The sequence below is a fragment of the Heloderma suspectum genome, chromosome 4 (assembly GCF_057233095.1).
Source record: "Heloderma suspectum isolate Gila_16-S chromosome 4, 16-S_ref, whole genome shotgun sequence".
Classification (NCBI taxonomy): domain Eukaryota; kingdom Metazoa; phylum Chordata; class Lepidosauria; order Squamata; family Helodermatidae; genus Heloderma; species Heloderma suspectum.
The window spans coordinates 195,023,583-195,037,633 of record NC_139461.1 but is presented as its reverse complement, the minus strand read 5'-3'; the positions used below and the strand labels follow the sequence as shown (position 1 = coordinate 195,037,633).

General features: G+C 42.0%; 1 protein-coding gene across 3 annotated transcripts; it reads left to right on the top strand.

Moving 5' to 3' along the window:
• The first annotated feature begins 377 nt into the window (after positions 1-377).
• DNTTIP2 (deoxynucleotidyltransferase terminal interacting protein 2) lies at positions 378-13,600 on the top strand. 3 transcript variants are annotated; one of them, XM_084851809.1, is made up of 7 exons: positions 378-494; positions 3,301-5,018; positions 5,555-5,690; positions 6,959-7,054; positions 8,410-8,574; positions 10,972-11,081; positions 13,122-13,600. In XM_084851809.1, the coding sequence occupies exons 1-7, from the start codon at positions 420-422 to the stop codon at positions 13,213-13,215; spliced, it is 2,394 nt and encodes a 797-aa protein (XP_084707935.1). In that variant the 5' UTR covers positions 378-419; the 3' UTR covers positions 13,216-13,600. The 3 variants fall into 3 exon arrangements, with proteins under 3 accessions (XP_084707935.1, XP_084707938.1, XP_084707936.1); XM_084851812.1 differs by lacking the exon at positions 378-494 and adding an exon at positions 767-1,211; XM_084851810.1 differs by lacking the exon at positions 378-494 and adding an exon at positions 2,780-2,927.
• Positions 13,601-14,051: the final 451 nt, after the last annotated feature.

Here is a 14,051-nt window from a genome sequence, read left to right as displayed (position 1 = left end):
TCCTGCCTTTCTTGAAACTGACAAAATGGGCTGCTCGTTGTTTTTGAAGAGCGTTTCCCTTAAAAATAATAGCAATAATCCCGCCATCTGATCTCTGGGCCTGTTTCCCTGCTTGAGCGGCTGCCTCCCGCCTGCAAGCGGGGGGGGGGGGGAGCCTAGCTCAGGGATAGGCAACCGGGAGGCCTCCAGATGTTTTGGTTTACAGCTCCCATAATCCCCGACCATTGGCTTTGCTGGCTGGGGTTCATGGGTGTTGTAGTCCGAGATCTCTGGAGGGCACCAGGTTGCCTACCCCAGTTTCCCTGGCAGGAACCACCGAGGGAGCAGGAAGTTTCCGGCCGGAACACTTAGGAAGGGCGCAGCGACCTGGAAGCGGCGAGAAAGCGGCTTCCTCTGCATGCGTCCCCGACACCAGGAAGATGGTGGCCACCAGGCGAGCAACGCGGCGGAGCGAGTCGGAGGCGGGGAGCGGCGACCCCCCTGCGGGAGCCGAGGTGAGAGAGGCGAAGGCGGAGCGGAGGGTGGCGGCGAGCCCGCCGGAGCGGTTCTCTGTGTCCGCCCATCCGAGCCCGCTCCAGGGCGAAGGGCAGAGCCCCTTCTCCGCCACGCCGCCGACCACCCTGGAGCGCCCGCAGCAGCATCTGGGTTGCATCCAATGTTGGCCCTGCGTAGAGCCGACCCATGGAAATGAACGGGACTTAAGTCCCCTGCTTTGCAGTGCCTCTACTCCAAGTCGGGTTAACACTGAACGTAGCCCTCTGTACGTGCGCTGGGGTGGAGTCGAGTGGCTGGCGAAGAGGGGCGTGCGCTGAGCGTCGCCTTGGAGCTCGCCTGGATCTCTGCATGGAGCCCCGGCGGCGGTGGGGGCGAGAGCGAGCCTGCGAGGCATCGTTCCAGCCCTCCCGATGACGGTGAGCCCGGGGCCGCTGCCACGTGCTCTTTACCATCCTGGGTGCCTGCCTTGGCGCTTTCCTTTGGGAGAAGGCTGCGGCGGCGGCCTGCGATGGACACGGGGCTCGGCTCGCCCGGGTTTCCTTATTCCTGTACGCCTTCATATGATGGGCAGCTATTCTGCCCTCCGAGCCTCCGGCTCTGGCTTCTCTGAAGTCGAAAATGGTGGAGTTGCTGCCAGCATCACATTCCCCACCAGTGGCTTTTTGTGCTAGAGCTGATTCATCCTTCCTTGTCAGTTTCATTGGCACGTTTGTGAGGTATGTGTAGTTTGTGAGGTATGTGTAGCAGCATCTTTTGTTCAGAACTGCTCAGCTAGACCACTGCAGTATGGCTGCAGTATGTGTGTGGAGAGGAGGTTTTAATGCTCTGGCCCAATTACTGCAAGCTGCGTGGCACTTCTGCACTGTGCCCCATAATGAAGACAATCTAGGGGAATCATGGCATCAGCAGAAATAGCGCAGCCATGCAACGTAATGATACTTTTTGGTTTTTCACTAACGACTCGTACTGATGGTGAGTAAAGCTCCTGAGCAGACATGTAAGTAATCACCACTCTACAGGGGAGTCATATTGCATTAAATTAAACCATTTCGGGTTAATCACTGAATTATCTATCAAAATCTCTGCTTTTTAGAAATTCCTGCAGTGCAGCATGTTTCATTGAGTGCCAGCACCCTTTGAATTACCTGCTAGAAACATATAATGTGGACTTAGCTGGTGATAAACGTCAGAGACTTCAGGGGTACTATCCCCATCTATTTTCCAGCATGCAGATAGTTCCTGAGATAAGAAAACCCTGGAAATAGAAGTCTAATTCTGTTTGTTTATAGTAGTGTAATCTTGTGCAGTGTAACCCCCTCTGGGATGCCAGGAGCACATCCCTTTGGGGGCCTTGGGAGCTGCTGTTAGGGAGTGAAGGGTTTGATCAGAGAAGACTGGGAGAGAGCTCTGAAGATAATTGTTTGAAGGGATTCAGGGAGGAAAGAGGCTAAAGAGACTGCAGACTTGAGAGAGCAAGTAAAAACAACCATCCATGGAAGACAGTGGAGGAAAGAGCAGCAACTCCCTTCTGCCCTCATGCAGTGATCATCCAGCATCAGCTTCATAGCCAAGGGAGTGACAGAAACAGAAGCCTTCAGCTACATCCCAGCCCACCACTGTGTAGCCGGCGGCAGGCCTAAGAAATTAATCATTCACCTGTGGCTCACTCCGTTATTTGTCCCTATCCCCTTCTATTTTGTTGTTCAGAAACGTTCCATAAAGTTGTATGCCCATCTGAGTTATTCCTCTTGTTTCCTTCCCTCTTCCTCCCTCCCTGTTCTTGTTTTTTCCTCCTATTCTAATAAGTTCAATCAATCTTTATTTAGAATCAACAGACCATTACTACATGATACTGAATATACACATATTAATAAAATACATATTAGCAAAATGGAAGGATACAAAATCTGTAAAGAACTGAATGATAAATTTGTCTCCATGGGGAGTATAATCAAACAATATTCTAATAAGTTGTTCACTGTTTTTCCCCTACCTTCTCTCAGGAAACATGTAGGCTGGAGGCCTCTCACTCTATCTTGGGGCCCTGGCATTCTTCCCCCTCTACCATCCCATGACTGTTTGTACTCAGGTCCCATAGTTCTTACATAAGGGGTTGCTGGGAGGGAAATTTGGGGTTACAGTACTTTACAATGTGTTTCTGTTAACCTGCTTTTGGCTATTTGCTTAAACATTTGCTGTAATTTTCACTCTTGTTCAGAGATCCAACTCGCAACCTATTCCCTCTCTCAGAACTGATGTTTCTAGGCCCTCAGGGAATCTTGAAATGTCCATTGGTATTACCGAAAGAAACTTCAGAATAACTTGCTTTGATCAATTTAATAAATGCCTGTAGAATAAGTGTTTGATAGTGCATTCCTATGCATGTCTGCTCAGAAGTGAGCCCCACTGAGTTCAACTGGACTTTTTCTCAGGTAAGTGTTTATAGGATTGCAGCCTTTAAATAACAAAATATGATAGTTTTTTTAATAAAAGCAAGTTAAACTTATTCTTAGTGCCCTGTGACCAGAAGTACCAATTTTAGGAAGCAAGGTTCTTTCAGAAACTGGCAGTGTGCCAAAAGCTGATGGTGCTTACAGTTATAAATGTTTTTATAGGCAAACTGAAGCCAAAAAGTTGGACTACTGAGCAGACTGATGTAACATTGCCTCATTATTACAATAGTTAATTGAACAAAAAGCCGCAGTGCTTCAGAATTTGAGAGTAGAGTTTCTCATGTGGCTTTTCATTTCTCTGTGGCAATTACTTTTGTATGTTAACTGACATTTTTGTCATTTCTCACTGCAGACTTCAGTGGAAGGCAGCACATCTGTTAGGACAACAAGGAGCAGAAGTAAAGTGAATTCCCATGCAAATGCCATTCCTGAATCTCAGTTTGAGAAAATGGAGAAATCTGAAACAAAATTGGATATGGAAGAGCCTCTGGAGGAACAAAAAACTCTGAATAAGAGTAAAGCTGTGTATTTAGCAGACCCGGTTGCTGAATTGCAAGCTGATGGAGATATCTCTGAAGCAGAATCAAATTGTTCCTCTGTGTCTGGTCTTCAGACACCTTCGTTTATAAGAATAACAAGAAGGCGGCAAATTGTAGTTCCTTGTCAGCCAGAGATTCCAGCTAAAAACAGGCAAAGCAAGAAAGCTCTTCCAAACGAAGGAAGCAAATGTCAAGATGATGATGTCGTATCTGAAGCAGAATCATGTTCTTCCACTGTTTCAGGAGCGAGGACTCCGAGTGTTGCCAGAATGGCTAGAAGTCGGCAAGTCAAGACCAATGTATCACCAGTGTGTGAAGCCCAAACTGAAGAGGTCTCTGACGCAGAATCATGGTGCTCGGGTATTTCCTCAGAACCATCTGTTCAGTTTCAACGAATGACGAGGAGCATGCGACTGAAGTTGCAGGCAGAAACATCATCACAGTCTGAAAGAAGAGGTGAAGTTGTGGTGGATGATGCAAAATTGCCTGAGTGTGCAGCTGTGTCTCAGACAATAGTAATCTCTGACTCTGAACAACCCACAAAATCTGATTTTGAGCCATTGAGCCCTTGTAAAACAAAGTGCCATTCCAAATCTGTTGGCAGCAATAATCCAAAACAGGCTTCCTCAAGCAGCCCTAAAAAACTGGTGAGGGAATGTGTCAAAAAGTCACCTAAGAAAGAGAGGCCAGAGGATAACAATTATGAAGCTGTGGGTAATGTGGAGCTAAAGGCAGGAAGCGACAAAGATGTAAGGGAATCAGATACAAAACGAATATCAGCTGATGTATATGAAATAGTAGAAAGCCCAGAGGAAGTGTGCAATCAATCCTTAGAAAAATCCATAAAAGTAACAGAAAACCAGTCACCTATAAAGAGTACAGATGTGGGTCCATATGGTCACAGAAACCCTGATCAATCTAATATGTCCCCAAGACAGACAACCCCTAGTAAAAACAAAAGCAGTGCGGAATCCCCGAAGCTGGATACTAGAAAAGTTACACAAAGCTGTTTGCAGCATGTGGAAGAAATGATAGATGTAGATGAGCCATCTGAAGTAGGCAGCCCACAAAATGATATTATCCCATCACAAACTATTGAAAGCAGTGATAATGAAAGCAGAGTTTCTGTTGCAAGTATAGACAGTGATGGAAGTCCAGAGGAGCCGGTGGCTGAATCCTCTTCAAGTGCAACCAGAACAACAGGGCATGACAAATGTTTCACTGTGTCGCTTCTTTCAAGTGATGAAACTGACGAATCTGAAAACAGTAATTTGGAAGACATGAATAAAATGGAAATGACTGCTAGTTGTGCAGATAACAGTAATGAAAAGGTGTCGGCCTTGGGCAAATCGCAAGGTGAAGAACTATTTGTCATTGATAAAACTCCTGGCTTGGACCCCAGGAAAGCATACTATTTAGAGGAGGAGGATACCATGGCTGATGAACAAAGTGAGGAATCCTCAGAGTTGGAAGATGAGGAGGAGGAGTTCATAGATGAGGCTGAAGGTTTATTAAATGCAAAGAATGAAATGTAAGTTCTCTCAAGGAACATAGTCATGATATATGTTACGTAATCCTGTTAGAGATTTGTATTGGGGGGGGAAATGACTTCTTTTTTGCAAGGTCAAAGTGAATCAATGGAAGGGAAGACATCAGTCTGAGGATGTGAGTTCTTGAGTTTGTGCCAGGGAATAGTTGCTATGGAGTGGGACAAGAAGCTGTTGATGGCCCTGAAGATCTCCTGTAGGCCAGGGACAGGCGGTTGGCAGACTGGGGGCTCTCCTTATGTATTTTGGCTGCTTTGTAAGAGCTTTTTGTCTTAGGAGTGTGTGGTTGGCGGTGGATAAGGAGGTGAAGACTCTGTTAAAACCTGTGTTGCTGTTTACACTGGATAGGGAGAGTTAAAGAGCTGTTTGCATGTTTCGGTTCCTATGGTGGGGGCGGTATGTACATGCGCTCACACACACAACTTTGGAAGGTCTGCAATGTGCTTTTGACAGATGGTGGCAAGCATGCTAATTTGATAGTGCATTGATACCTTTAAGTAACCCATTCTTTCTCTTCTAGCTTATCACTTTCAAGCAGCATTGATCCCGGTCTGAATGTTAAGCAGCTTGGAGGCTTATATATTAGTTTTGATGCAGGAAAGCAGAAGCCTGGCTCTCAAGGAGTTGTGCCACTAAAGGAGAAAAAGAAAGATGAGGTAAACTACCAAAAGACCACCATTAAACTGAAATCTGGGATGAATAGGAAACCACAAAAGTGCCATTGTAAATATATGAACTATTTAGAAAGCAACATGATTATGACCAAGAACCAGAGTTTCACATTTAGCCAGAATTCACTGCATTTATGTAAACTTGCTGCTTAATCTAGATTGATAGTGACTTAAAACCCCCAATACTTTTCACCTGTCTTCTAAAGTATATACCTAACCATGTTTATGGAACACTCATCTGATTAGTCATCCATGCACTTAGCTCCTCTTTTCACATCAGGCTCTATTTGTGCTGCCATTTTGGCATGTCAGAATAGGGACGACTGTGTTCATGGTGCACCTTGTAATCAGGATGAAACAAGAAGTCACCTGAATAGCAAACCATGGACACAGATGGCTGCAGGGCTATTACAGACATACAAGTCGCGCCATCTGCTTAGATCAGCATATGTTTGCAAGCCATTTGAGCTTGCAGTGGATTATTCCAGGACTACTTGAGTACTATGCACCAAGCATTCTGATGGGTCAAAATGGTTTGTTGATTGGTTCTTGTCAGTGATGAGAGAAGCTACCATTCTGGCAAGTCTGCTTTAAGGATGTAACTAAATGAAAAGGAAGCCTTGATGAAAACCTTCAGAGTGAAACTCATCAGTGCAACAGCAATAGTTTTCATGAGAACTGTTTTATATTGGTCATATTAGAGCTACAACCAATTACCTTTGTTTAGCTTCTCATGTTCACAGGCAATCAGACTCTTCAAGAAGTACAGTGTAGGAGACCAATATGCTCTTGTCATATCTTGTTTCCGTAGGATTACCTTTTACATATGATCACATTCTATTTACATTGTCTGCAGTGTGTCAAAACAATCATGTTCTATTAGTTGATTTCACACATTACAAGACAGTCAGCCACTGAGACCTGTTAAGGATTTGTACAGCTCTCCGTTGAGCTGAAGGAATCCCTAAAGCCCTCTGCCTTTGTCCGAGAAGAACTTCCACAGTGTCTGCACTTTCCAAACTGTTTCCTTTAATGCTGCTCTCTCAGCTTAACTGTCAACTGTTGATTGGGGTCTGCAAGTAGTGTTGAAATTCTCAGCAGTAACTGTCCTGAGCTTATTCAGGTTTTACATAAGTTTTACATATTTTTATTGTAACTCTTTTCTTACCAAATCTCTTAGCATACCTTGTGTGTGTTGTCTGCATAGCACTGTGTAGTAGTTATACTATTTTTTATCCATTATCTCTTTATAGCTTTTGCAGAAGAGCATTATAACTCCAGACTTTGAAAAAAAAGAATGTATTCCACCCTTAAGAGAATCAGTCCACCAGTTAAAGAAACAACGTAGGGTAAGTGAAGTGCCACTAAGCCATATTGGTCATGCTCAGTGCTACAAGAATAGGTCTGTCTTAAAATCCATGTACATATCTTCACTCTCTGAGTTTAATCTGCCTCACAGGGTTGTTGAGTATAAAATAGGGTGATGCTATATATGTTGTCCTGAGCTTCTTTGAAAGGAAACTTGGTGTAAAATATGCTATTTGAAATATGTAGAGGGTTGCTAATACTGGCATATACGTCTTTAAAGTACATTTGAGCCCTTGAGAAAAATGCCTACAAAATGGGACTAAATCATGTGCTCATTAAATGCAGCTCATGTGGCTGGATGTGATGACTACAATACTGAATCATCAACACACTTTTCTCACAACGTTAACCTCTGAGACCAGAGAGTAGCATGTGAAGGAGACTGAGAAGCACTCAGATGCCAGGAGAAGGAGGCTTCTTAGAGATTACGGCTGTGGAAGAGACTGCCTGGCTCTGGGGCTTTAGGAGGGATGTGGGGAAACCTGAAAGACTAGGAGGCAATGGCTTAGCAGGGAGCAAAAAGGTGGAAAGGGAGGATGGGGGTTTGGGGGAAAGGAGCTGGAGGATGGAGCATTTGGCTAGCATGCTTGGGGAAGGGTTGACATGTATTGGCAATATAGGGCCTATTTGCACATCACAGCAGCAAATTATCAGCTGTTTACTGCGGTACGTGCCTGGCATGTGCCACCACCATTTTGAGTATGCAGTTTCCAATCAGCCTGTTTGGAGATTGCTCCATGATGTGCAAACCTGGACACTATAGATTAATCATGGGTTAAACAACCCAAAGTTAACCTAACAACTAATTAGACAGCCCATAATTAACCCATAGTGACCAGGTTCACATGTCGTGGAGCAACCTCCAATCAGAGGTTGTATACTCAAAATGGCAGCAGCACACAACCCTAGGCATCCCTTCTATCCGTTTTCATGCAAGTAAGGCAGCAGTACTTACTGTCCAAATAATTGTTAGAGAAAATGAAAAGCTCTTTCCCAGTGCTGTATTGATTGTACCTCTTTTTTGACTTTCAAATTAGCATGATATCAAGGCCTTGCAAGGCAACCTCAGGTGAAATTAATAATGCTGGTTTAGGCAGTTACAGTTGATAGTGTTCTTTGAAACCTGTTTAAATATGATGAAAATATTTTGAGTACTTTGAAAACTATCTTAGTGTAAAGCTGCAAAGGTTAGGATAACTGTATATCCAGATTTTAATGCCAGATCGCAAAGCTTGCTTACAGCTCTCAGTCAATTGGCTTTACTGCATAAAATACAATCATTTTGATAGCAAATTGACAAGTTCTGAAATACTATTTCTTGATGCTTCCAATACAGGCAGAGAGAGCGAAAACTACAGGGGATGGCTGGTTTGGTATGAAAGCTCCAGAAATGACGGAAGAATTAAAAAATGACCTTAAGGCTTTGAAAATGAGGTCAGCTATAGATCCTAAACGATTTTATAAAAAGAATGATAGAGAAGGTCTCCCCAAATACTTTCAGGTAAGAAAGTGAGAAGCTATTTATCATTGTGTAGGTAGGTGTCTCCTTTACCACGCTGTTGGAGTTACTTAATAAAACCTAAGTATACTTTGGAGCATACTGACGTTAATTTACTTTCCTTCAGAAATGGGGTTTGTGTTTCTGTTTCATATTAGCTATGAAAGGCTACTTGCATTTTCGAAGATCTGAACTCTTTGCAGTCTAGTATATATCTTTTAATTATTCATACTTGCATTCCACTTGCCCGGTGTAAAGCTTCTGCCTGCTGACTTTGAAACATAACTGCATGTTCCTAAGGCCCAGTTTCTGTGTTTATTTGCTGTATGGTTACTGCTTGAAAAAGTAACCTTTCGTCTTCAAAAACGTCTGTGTCCGTCTTTCTCTTTTGCATTGTCTTTCTTTTTGCATTGTAGCCAATGGCTACAGTCCAGAGCACAGGTAAGCATAGTGAAGGCTCACTGATTTCATTTGGACTTGAGTCCAGTGCACCATTAGCAGGTTTGATGGTGTGCTGATTTTATGAATCTCCACATAAGATGAAACTGAAAACAACTGTCTTATGTTTCCATTTCTGTTATATTAAAACCTTTTCTGGTGTTTTTATAAGTTCTTCACTGTGTTGTATATATTTAGGAATTGCGTCTGATATTATAGTACACAAGAGGGGCTTGAAACAAAATGTTGTGCTACAGAGTGCTCGTGTTTTTGTAGTTCTGTAAATCTTGGGGTTCTCCCAAGTCTGCTGATACCTCCCTCTTGTGTAGAGATGATGCTGTTTTGGCTTCCTTAACGATAGGCACTCAGAGAATAAGTTTGCTATTTTTTTTCAATGTTTTTATTTTAAATTTCAACAAACAAAACAAAGGGGGGAAAAAACATAAAACCAGAGAGAAAAAAGTATAATAGTCTAAAACCTTCAGTTTTGAATTATTACAATATTCTAAAAAAAGGCGGTGGGGAATATTGGTTACACATAAACTTCAGTAAAAGCAGACCAAATATCCACATAAAAGTCCATTGGCAAGTTACGCCTATATACCACTCTTTCAAATGTTGCTAGCATTGTTAAGTCTTCAGTCCATTGCATTATGGGTGGTGAGCTTTTATCCATCCAGTTTTGTAGTATCAGTTTTTTAACAACCAAAAGGGCATAAAAAATCCATTTACGCTGACCATGTGTTACATTCCAATAAGCAGGTAAGTAATTTAAAAGAACATTTACATCAGTAAATACTAAAGAACTTTCCAATACAAAATAACGTCCTTCCAAAAGGAGGCAACCATTGGGCATTTCGAAAACATGAATAAGAGAAGCATTGACTGCATTAGCCGAATTTGACAAACCTTTATTAAAAAGACATTGTGGTGTCCAGTAGACCCGAAACAAAAGTTTTTTCTGAATGAGACGTAACCGAAGATCTGTTAAGGTGTCCGATACAGATGCCAAAATGGCAGTCCATTGATTAAACAAAATAGGACATTCCAATGCCCTGTTCTGTTCGGGCTGTAAACCCCTTGTATCATATTTATTCGTTAGTAATAAATATTTATAAACATGAGTCGTAGGCCTATATTTCTGATCAGCTTCAATGAGTATTTCCTGTAGTGAAGGAGACTCAAGCAGTAAAAGCAGCAGGACCGAATTTAGATACCAGCAAATGTTTCAGTTGCAAGTACTGCCATTCCGCTGTACCAGGCAAATCAAATTGATCTCGCAAAGTTGAGAATAACAAGAACTCATCATCAACCCCCACTAATTGATCCAGGGTAAAAATCATTTTATTTGTCCAGGTCCACCATAAAAACATTTTTTTCCAATTCTTAAATCTGGATTTCCCCATAAAGTCAATTTAGCATGGTAAAATGGTACAAACTGTAAATGACGTGGCATTATATGCCACCCTTCTCTAACTGCCAAAATTGTGGGAGGAGCTCTTAATATGCCGAGAACCTAATGCCATCCATTTAAAGAGAGGCTCCAGACAAGAAGATTCCAATACTAACCAAGGTGGAAAATCTAATCTGAGTGGAAAAGACCAAAATTCAGTACGAGTCAGCAAATAGGCCCAATGGTACATAGCTAGATCCGGAAAACCGAACCTTCATTAATTGGAAGTTGCATCCTTTTCAAAGATATTCTTGGTGGAAAGGACACCCCCCCCCCACACACACACACACACATAATTTATGAAACAAAGCATTACGTTTTTGGAAATATTTGCCGGGTTTAAGTATGGGCATACCAAGTTCGCTATTGGTATATATTGGTATATATTGGTATACTAAGCTTTGCTGCTCCTTTTTCACCCTGTATAACTCTACTTACTACTCTTTATATTTAAGTAGTCCTTCAAATATATGTAGTAATCAAGTTTATCTTGAATGTTCTTTTCTCAGGTTGGAACTGTTGTGGATTCTCCAGTAGACTTCTATCATGCTCGAATTCCCAAGAAAGAGAGGAAGAAAAACATTGTGGAAGAACTTCTAGCAGATTCTGAGTTTAGAAGGTATTTATATTTAATTTCACTTGAAAACTTAATACAAGCATTGTAGCAATGTAAAAGATGTTACTAAGGATATTCAAAAGATCACCTTGTTCCCATATGATCCTGTCGTGTGTATCCCCTGCCCCCCGCATTCAGTATCTGAGACCCTGCTATTTGTTGCAACAGTTTCAGAAGCACAGTTGCTTGGGATGCAAGACCAGGCCTTTTCTGTTGGAGTGTCCAGATTATGGAACTGTCTCTCTTAAGAGTTGCAGTTGGCTGCTTCTCTTTTAGGCTTCAGATGTGCTGCTAGGACCTTTTAAGGCACAATCCTGTGGCTGGCTGGGGAATGTTGGGTGTTGTAGGACTTTTTTCTGTCTAAACATGCATAGGATTGTACCCTTAGGGAGTAATCCTATGGCCACTAGACACTGTCTAGAGGGCCATAGGATATGCTGTTTTCTGGTAGCTGACCTCAGAGCACCCACCTCCCCCCACATCCACGCTGCCTCGAAAGCAGTGCAGAGAAGCCCTGTCCTCCATGCTTGGAAGAGGAGCACGGAGCGTCTGAAAGGGGGCAGGGCTGGAGGCATTCCAGGGCGGGGAGAGCAGAGCTGGGTGTACAACACATCCTGGGTGTCATACATGCAGCCTCCTCTCCCGGTCGGCCCCCCACAGCTAGACAGTTGAAAACGGCTGTCTAGCAGAAAATAGCAGAGCAGGAGAGGCGCAGAGGGAACAATCCCCCCCGTGCCTCTCCTGCCTTGCTTAGGATAGGTGGTCACCTCCGAGTTTCGAGGCAGCTGCCTATCTTGATAGGATTGCGCCCTTAATGTGGTGTAAATGTGCTTATCTGTCTGCCTTTGAACAGAATTGTTTTAATCTGCTCTTGGTGTTATTATATGAGACTGTTTTTAGTAATTTTGGGATTGTTTCTTTAAAATTTATTGTTTTGATGTACATTAGTAATTTTGTAATTGCTTTGAAAAAAATTTATAAAGAAAGTGGGGGAGCAAGATGCATATTAATGGAAGCAGGAAGAGTAGAAAACCCTGATAGATCAAAGATACCTCATTTGTTTGTGTTAGCAAGAATTACATTTCACAATTCATATGATATGTAGAAGACATTGGGGAGGGGCGGTGGCTCAGTGGTAGAGCACCTGCTTTGCATGCAGGAGGTCCCTGGTTCAGTCCCTGACATCTCCAGGTAGGCCAGGGAAAACTCCTGCTTGAATCCCTGTAGAGCTGCTGCCAGTCAGTGTTCACAATACTGGGCTAGATGGACCAAGGGTCTGACACAGTATAAGGCAGCTTCTTAGTTTCTGGCTTGTCTGGTTAGATATTGCATTATTTCTTCTGTTTTGTGGTATTTCTATGTTGCGGGGGGCAGGGGGGCGGGGGAGATACAATATCGATATTCCATTATGCATTTGCATAGTTGGGATATGCATGATGATGACTTCGGTGTTGTCCATTCAGCGTTTAACTGAAATTTATGAAAAATTGACAAGTTAATGCTATTTTTTTTTAATGTAGTGCAATTTAGGAGTAGCAATGAGTGATGCAGCTGTCGGTGAATACCTTAAAACAAAATCAAGCTCTCTGCTGTAAGAGCATTCCCTACTTTTCTTCTAGGGTTTTTTTTCGAGCTAGTTATATTCTCAACAGTATTTCAACAAGTGTGCCAAACGTCTGTCTCTTATTTGTTCTCCCCATATAGATGCTCTTGTTCTTAATAATTAGTAACAATGGCCTTGTTGGTTCATGCTAAGTGTCCATCTAGTTCAGCCTCCTATTTCTGCCAGTGCCTTCAGGAAGGTCACAAGGAGAGCACGAGGCAAAAGCACTCCCCTGAACCTTGTTCTCTGCTTCTGGTACTCACAAATACTATCATTGAATATGGTGGTTCCATTTACCTATCATGGCCAATAATCATCACTGTTATTAATGTAAATTGATTTTACTGTAAATCTGTAAAAGTAATTATTTTGTCCATGGTGATTTTTCTGGATTCTGTTTTTGGTGTATAATACTTCATCAAATTATTTCTCTTCTTCAGATATAATAAAAGAAAATACCAGGACATCATTGCTGAAAAGGCAGCCCTGGCAGCAGGCAAGAAAAATCGGAAGAAGAAGAAATTTCGCAAATAGGTTTTGAAACAAAGAAGATTGGACTTAATTTTTAATACTGAATTCCTGTGTTTTGCACAAGTGCTGGGCTGAGATTTGACATCAGCAAGAAAAGGACAAGGCTGGTTCTGGTTTTCCAAAAGTATTTGGAAGTGAAAATGAATATACTAAGTACTGATAAAAGTATCCACTAAAGAGCATGGAATTCAGCTTCAGAGAGAAAAAATAATCCTGTGCAAAATAAGAGCTCTGAATATGTATGGATCAATGTAAATTAAATTAAAATGGCAATTTTTAATTTAACCTAAAAGCCTCATAAAACTCAACCTTTGGGATATGGCTGTCATAGAAAAGTGTAAAGCCTCTGTATACTTGCCCATTAAAACTTTTTAAAAATTCACAATCAGATTACTTTAATGTATACTATTTATTTATGAAATTTATAAACTTCATTTTGTTATTGTGAAGGTAACTGCTGGAAAAAAAAAACTAATTAACATGATGCCATGCAGTAAAATAAATTCTGCAAACATGTATGTTAACATTAATGTATATTCTCTTTTAATGTAGTATTTAGAAATGGCTAAAGATGGAGGCACATTAAAGAAGCTTTCAGTTCACATAACTCTCTTCAGCTCAAAAGGGAACGGCTCAGGTCAACTTAAAGAAACTGGGAATTCTGTTCTCTAGCTGGCAAGTTAATTAGTACTTTGAGCACACACACCAAAAGGGAAAAATATTGTTTCATGTAGTTATGAACAGTAGCATGTTGCAGCCAGTTAAATTATTTTTAGGGGGCAATCCTATGCATGTTTAGACAGAAAAGCATCCTACATTTCCCAGCATGGCTGGGGAAT